This window comes from Hevea brasiliensis, chromosome 8 (assembly GCF_030052815.1).
Source record: "Hevea brasiliensis isolate MT/VB/25A 57/8 chromosome 8, ASM3005281v1, whole genome shotgun sequence".
NCBI lineage: Eukaryota > Viridiplantae > Streptophyta > Magnoliopsida > Malpighiales > Euphorbiaceae > Hevea > Hevea brasiliensis.
In genome coordinates this window covers 92,497,508-92,505,170 of record NC_079500.1, presented here as the reverse complement: position 1 = coordinate 92,505,170, position 7,663 = coordinate 92,497,508, and the positions used below count along the sequence as shown (strand labels likewise).

The window sequence follows — 7,663 nt, the reverse complement described above, 5'->3', positions numbered from 1 at the left end:
AAATAATATATTACATGAAATTTGCACATATTAACATGCATAAATTTAATAATATGCAAAAATAAAAACATAAATCAAGTATAAGATATTTTTAATATTTAGCTAATCAAGATTTTAACTAAAAATTAAAATAACAATTATTAAGTAATATTTTTTAACTTATTATATAAATTCACAAATTAAATTAATTTTAATAAAAAGAAAATAAATTAGTTATTGTAACAAAATTCTAATATAATAAATAATTAGACTTCTATTTATTAATTTATTATTTTTAATAGTGTCATTTGCAGGTTAGTGGGTTAAACTAGTTGGCGGAGTAAATGAGTTAGCGGGTTAAAATAGGTTGGTGGGTTGCAGGTCGACATGTGACATAAATAATAAAACGTGTCATAAACATATCAAGTCTGGTTAACGGGTTAACTCGTGACACGACATGATTATTGACGTGTCATAAATGAATCGACATGATTTCGATATGAACATGAATAAATTTAACCCAAATTCTCTATTTCCACATCATGTTCGTGAATAGTGTCTAAAATGGTCACTGCAAAAATTTAGTTTAAATTTAGAAGCATTAATTTTTTTTTAGATGCCTTTGACTAAAAAGAAATAAATTGAAATGTTGAATTCTTACAAAATTTTAATTTTCAAAAAAGGAAAATTAATTTAAATAAAACACTAATTTATTAATAAAATTAAACTATAAAGACCAAATTATTGAGTTTTTATTAATTATAATAAAAAAATTATAAAAACTAAATAGCAATATACTTGTTTTTATTTGATGGAGTTGCATAAACTCATTTTTATATTAAAATTGGCTTTGATAATTCTTGAATCACATATACTTATTATTTTAATATAATAATGTCTAATTTACTCCCTGTCCTTATCAGAAGTTCAATTTAGTCTATTCATATGAAAGTTAGATACATGCACCAAATTAAACAAATATTTAATTTTTTTTATTTTTATTTTAAAAAATAATTAGTTGTAATTAAAATAAAAAAATGCAATTTTTTATGCTCTCATATAATTAAGTAAAATTAAAATTTGAAATTGAATACCAAATTTGTTATATTTATAAATAATTAAAATTAAAAAGTATAAAAATATTATATTTATATTTTTCATATAATTAATTAAAATTCAAAAAATTATAATCAGTGTTAATTAACTAAAATTAAAAATATAAAAATATTATTTTCATATAATCACTTAAAATTAAATAACAAAAAATATTTTCATACTTTCATATAATTAATTAAAATTAAAATTAAAAAAATTAAATTAATTATAATTAACTAAAATAAAATATAGAAAAATATTATTTTCATATTTTCTTATAATTAACTAAAATCAGAAAAATGAAAATAATTAAAATTATAAATATAAAAACACTATTCATTACAAATTAAAAATATAAATTAAAAAAAAAAGAAATCTAAAAGGTTTTAGATTTAATGTATATCAATTTTGGGGTAATTTAAGAAAATTTTAGAATAATTTAATTCAAAAGTAAAAAATAATTAAATTGAATCTTTTCAATAAATTCAAGAGAAAATTGATAATATTTTTTATTTTAATTATATATATATTTTAATTAATATATATTTAAAATAAATATTTAATTTAATAACTATTAAATTTATTTTTATGTACATAAACATTTACTATAACTGTTTTTTTTAGTATCAATAAATTTTTTACTCAAATATTGAAATTAAATATATTTTTATAAATTATTTTTTTTTCTTAACTTTCGGTTGGATAAAGGAACAGCGTAATTAAGTGCCAAATGTCAAGAAGAGAACAGAAGATAATCCTCATCTTTAAGAACTAACTCTGAAAAAGATTGCAATAAATACAACTTTTTTTTTTAATAATTCAAAACTCCGAGAAAGTGAAACCGAAAAGATAGCAAATGTTGTCTGTTGCTTTGCCATTGCCGTTTTGTTGCTAATATCGAGAGAATATATTAGAAACTTAGCAGGATAGGGTGGGCCCCACATAAACCAGACAAATTGGGTCCCACACTTATAACTCTCCGAAAGTTATTATCGGTCCATTTATGATCGTTGTAGGAAGCTTTCTTTGGCAAGATCTGTTCTCTCTCTCTCTCTCTCTCTCTCGTCACAGGAGACGCGTGGCGTGGTTATTTTCTTCTTTAGATGTTTTTCTTTTCTCTACACACAGAGAGATGAGTACTGTTCCTCTAGTTACAGAGATCTGAGATTTTTTTTTTTTTGCATAGGTAAAAGTTTGGATTTTTTTTCCCTCCTCTTGTTTGGCCTTTGTTTGTTTTTTTATACAATTATTAAATGCTGTCTCATGCTGTTCACTCTTGTTGGCTTATGCCTTCCTGGGTTTGTTTCTAAATTAGAAACTCTGAACTGGGTTATTTGTTTTTTATGAAGATCTTACAAATTTTGTATCTGGGTTATTTGTTTTTTATGAAGATCTTACAAATTTTGTATCTGGGTTATTGAGCATTTGTTTCTCTTCTTGAGTTATTGGTTGAAAGTTTCCACATTTTCTGTAGGAGCGGTGGTTTAATGCCATTTCATAAATTTATTTCCCTTTTTAATCGTTTTATTAATTGCTTATGATAGATCTAATTTCCAAGTATTGTTTGTTTTCCCCTCAAAAACATTTTGAGGTTGAGTTGCCAAAGTTTTTTTTGTGGTTTTCCATCTGCAGTTTGATTATTAACTTTCCTTGTTTTCTCTTTTGATGTAATTCAACTTTCTGTTCAATATGTTTGAACTGTTATACATTTGTTTTTCTTTCTTTATGGTTTAATCTCACTTGGGTTTGAAATTTCATGTTTAGCCAAGCCACATGAATGACTAAGAAATGGGGAAAAAGGGGACTTGGTTCTCTGCTTTGAAGAAAGCTCTCAGTCCTAAGGTTTGATGGAAGTTTTGGACTTTATCTCAATCTATTTTACCTATGACTATTTAGTTATGTTGATGATTTTATACTAAAAATGTTACTTCTTTATTTAACTAGAAATCCAAATCAAAGAAACAAGAGAAGAATCTAGATCCAATTGTTTCTATATATGAAGAAACTACCACATTAGCTGCTCCTGCCCCTCCACCTCCACCACCACCTCCTCTTCCTCCTCCTCCTCCCCCTGGAGAAGATGTAAAATTAACTGAAGCTGAGAATGAGCAGAGCAAGCATGCATATTCTGTGGCACTTGCTACTGCTACGGCTGCTGAGGCAGCTGTTGCTGCTGCCCATGCTGCTGCTGAGGTTGTTCGGCTCACTAGTGTGGCCCGTTATTCTGGAAAATCAAGGGAGGAAATAGCTGCTATCAAAATTCAAACGGCGTTTAGAGGATACTTGGTTCGTTCCTTTTTACTCCAAGAATTTCTATTTTATTCCTTTCCTTAATAAGATGCTCAGATGTTTTCATGTGGTAAAATTTAAATACTTCTGGAGTTTAGGGAGAAAAAGCTAGAGATATTGAAATACTTGCCATGCAAATTAATATGCACTTGTTATTTGTTTTGTTGTTTGGTTGCTCAAAACAAGGGTATCTCCAGTTGGTTGAATCAGAGTTTTTTGATAACTTATCTAATTGTTGTTTTTTGGCTCTCTCCCTGTGCATTTGTGTGGGTGTGAAAAATGTCGTCACTGAAGTATTGAAGCATATAGAAAACATGTCATGCTAATTGAAGTGCCATGTAAATTCTAATATTATCTTCTCTATAAACCTCATTTATGATCTGTTAAGCTACGCATAAAAAAAAATTATTTCTATTTTGGTTCAGGCAAGGAGGGCATTGCGAGCTTTGAGAGGGCTGGTGAGATTAAAGAAGTTAATACAAGGCCAATCTGTCAAACGGCAAGCGACTAACACCTTACGGGCAATGAAGACTCTTGCTCGTGTGCAGTCTCAAATTCATGCAAGGAGGATCGAAGTGTCAGAGGACAACAACGCCATACAGTGGCAGCTCCAACAAAAACGTGAGAAAGAGCTAGAGAAGTTGAGAGATGCTGTAAGTGTGCTCATTCATACTTTTTAAATTCAAGCCCATCTGTTGTGTTTATATATGCATGCCTTTCTGCATCTAGGTAATGTTCATGATCTGAAAACTTGTCATTGCTATTTTATTGCCTTCTTTTGGTTCATTCTTGACACAGTATGCAAATGTTACCCAATCATTTTCCTGCTAGCATCTGAACTTCAATATTAATGGCTGACTTGTGGATTTAGGAGAATCAATTTTTTCACAATGAAACTAAATTTACCATTACTATTCCTGAAGTTGCCAACAAACTTCCAGTTTCTTGCTTTCCCCCACCCTTACCCCTCCCTGCCTTTTCCTTTTCCTGTAAACTAGTTCTAGTTATTGTCTTAGCACTTCATTTCATATCCCATGTTTTGATACTCCCCCTCCCCCCCTTTCAAATTTGTATACTAGTCTCAAGGCTTCTTTCCTAATAAATTGCTCAATTCTGGGTAAAGTATTTGATATGACATTGTCCTTGTCCTTTTTTTTTCATCAAATAAATGGAATTTTTTTTTCTTTTGGTCTTGAAAGATGTAAAGATCTTATGTTCATGTTGAGTTCTAAATTTCATGTACATTTACATCAGATTGGAGAAAATTGGGATGATAGCATGCAGTCAAAGGAGCAAATTGAAGCAAACTTACTGCACAAGCAAGAATCTGCTATGAGAAGAGAAAGGGCATTGGCTTATGCATTCTCTCATCAGGTAATAAATAAAGTTTCCCCCCCTCTTTTTAACATTAATATGTTATAATGCAAATTATATTTTCCTCCTCTTTTACCCTCTCTTACTCATTTTATTTCACATGGATACTAGGGAAGTAGTTAACATTACCATTATTTGGTCTTCACATTATGGCACTTTCTTTTTTGAATGATTGAGGGTAATTTTAATGTCAAACCTTTTTCTTTGGCTTACAAGTAAAACCCCATTAGGGTCTTAATTTGATGTTGTGTAGGCTGGGATTCATTATATATATATTTATATATATCCTACCTATATGATATGAAAAAAGAAAAGAAATTTGGGTTTAAATTTTGATAAAGAAAAGAGTTTAGGCTGGCATTGAATTTACCCTCCAAATGTTGCTGTTTTTAGCTTCAGATTTGTAATGCTATGAGGTTATGTAAAACTCAATCTTGAATCATACTTTAGTGCATGTATGATCAATTTTTGTGACATTTAATGGCAAATATTGATGAACTCTTCAAAATTAGCAAATTCACTCTTTATAGAGCTGAACAATCTCCATGTACCATGGGTGGAGACTTCCTTTCAAAACTTACACATGATAATTTTTGGAACAGCAAACATGGAAGAACTTTTCAAAATCAGCAAATCCAACGTTTATGGATCCAAATAATCCTCACTGGGGTTGGAGTTGGTTAGAAAGATGGATGGCAGCCCGGCCTTGGGGGAGCTGGAGCACGATAGATAATAATGATCTTTCTTCTGTTAAAAGCTCAACAAGTCGTGCCATGTCTATTGGTGAAATCAGCAGAGCTTACTCTCGTCGTGATCTCAACCGTGATAATAAGCCTTCACATGGTGTCCAAATATCAAGCCGAGCTTCCAGTCGTCAATCTCCTTCAACTCCTCCTTCCAAAGCGCCTTCTATATCATCAGTAACAGGGAAAGCGAAGTCACCAAGTCCAAGAGGGAGCGGTTGGGGTGGGGATGATGACTCAAGGAGTTTGTTCAGTGTCCAATCTGAGCGATATCGGAGGCACAGCATAGCAGGTTCATCGGTGAGAGATGATGAGAGCCTAGCTAGCTCACCCTCAGTTCCAAGTTACATGACACCCACACAGTCAGCAAAGGCAAAATCCCGGTTGCCAAGCCCCTTAGGAATAGGGAAGAATGGGACACCAGAAAAGGCATCCGCGGGTTCTGTAAAGAAGCGGCTTTCTTTCTCTGCTTCCCCAGCTGGACCAAGGAGGTATTCTGGTCCTCCTAGGGTGGAATCCAATGTCATTAACAACTTTGAAGTGCATAAAGAAGAGAAACCTATCAATGGGGAAAGCAGCAGGTAGGATGGGACACAACATTTCATTTTAGGTATTAGTGTGCATCCATCTTTCTTTGTCAACAACTACTTTTGTTAGAAGTGTGCGTGGAGGGGAAAGAAAAAATAGGGAATAAAGGATTGTTATTATTGCATGTCATTGCCATTGTCATCACTGCCAAGACCTTTTTTATTCTTCTAAACAAAATGCCTGTGCTTGGGATTTGTTATGTATTATGTTGTAGGATTGATTTCAAGATGATGATAGTATGATTTATTTAGTCGTAGTCTTACCGAGATAGTCTTTTTCACTGTTTAATTCTCTCTCTTCCAGTTAGCTCATGTTCTTTAGATTTTGAGGAAAACTTTGGAGTAGTGTGTTTATAACCATTCCCAATCATTTCTTTTCTTTATTTTTAGGTATATTGAGAGCTCCAACTAATACTCGAACTCGAAACCCCATAATACTAGAGATGACTCCAGTACCATTAAGCTATATTTGATTAGTCATTTCTTTTCTTCATTGTTAGCGATCAAAAAGTTTTTCTTTATGTATTTATTGGTTATTGAAGAACTTTCTAATCTTTTGCAATTTAAATGCCTTTCAACTATCAGTTACAATAAATTGTTAAACTAAATACCCCTTAATCTTTTAGTATTAAGCATTAATCTAGTGGCCCAATAGCTCACTTTCATATTCATTGGTGTTATAACTCCCTTATCAAACATTTATTAAATGTATTGACTTGTGAGAATTTAAACTCTTAATCTTTTACATTAGCGTTATGCCATTAATCCAGTGGCCCAATAGCTCACTTTCATATTCTTTGATATTATAACTTCCTTTTCAAACATTAACTAAAGAAACATTCATTTATTGTATTTATGAATATCTAATCTAATTGAAGTCCAACCAGCCAGAAAACTTTTATTGAGATGAATCATATTATATTAATAAATAATCATATACTAGAGTATATAAAATATATAATAAATAGGAGGCTTAATCACTTAAAAAAGTTAAATCTTTTTGTCCTTTTATAATTTAATTCAATTATTTATGAAAAAAAATTTCTCAAACTCACAATCAGATCTGAGAGAGAATATGCTTCCACCAATATATACCCAGATAATATATTTTAAGAGATATAAGTGAGTTTCAGTTGATTATAATTATACTAAATTTAACATTATTTTTATAATAAAAATGATTATAATTATAGTTCTATTTATATTTAATTAATATATAATTTTTTTTGCGACTAGTTGGATTATACGATAATTGATCGATTGGTTTCAATTAATTTTTTTTTAATTTTGATTTGATTTGATTAGTATTTTAGAGTTTGATTAAAATATTAGTTAATAAAAAATTTTATCCAATTTGATTCGATTAATCAAATGATCACTCTTAATTAACCCCTTAATGAAATTTTCTAACTCTTATCTCAAATGCTTGAAAAGACAAAAGATGATGCATCTGTATTCTGATATAGAGAATATGGATCAATTTTAAGAATGTTCCTTTCCTGTCCTCTTGAAGTAATGACACTACTCGCCTAAGACTCAGTCACAAAGTTAGTGCTTAGAATAAAATATCCAACGTGACAGTCAAAATGTCAAATG

General features: G+C 30.4%; 1 protein-coding gene across 2 annotated transcripts; it reads left to right on the top strand.

The window, feature by feature from the left end:
• The first annotated feature begins 1,902 nt into the window (after positions 1-1,902).
• On the top strand, positions 1,903-6,338 carry LOC110648217 (protein IQ-DOMAIN 3). Of its 2 annotated transcripts, none has more exons than XM_058151635.1 (6): positions 1,903-2,260; positions 2,839-2,916; positions 3,019-3,360; positions 3,789-4,016; positions 4,618-4,737; positions 5,340-6,338. In XM_058151635.1, the coding sequence occupies exons 2-6, from the start codon at positions 2,863-2,865 to the stop codon at positions 6,063-6,065; spliced, it is 1,470 nt and encodes a 489-aa protein (XP_058007618.1). In that variant the 5' UTR covers positions 1,903-2,260; positions 2,839-2,862; the 3' UTR covers positions 6,066-6,338. The 2 variants fall into 2 exon arrangements, with proteins under 2 accessions (XP_058007618.1, XP_058007619.1); XM_058151636.1 differs by lacking the exon at positions 1,903-2,260 and adding an exon at positions 2,322-2,372.
• The last annotated feature ends 1,325 nt before the right edge of the window (positions 6,339-7,663 follow it).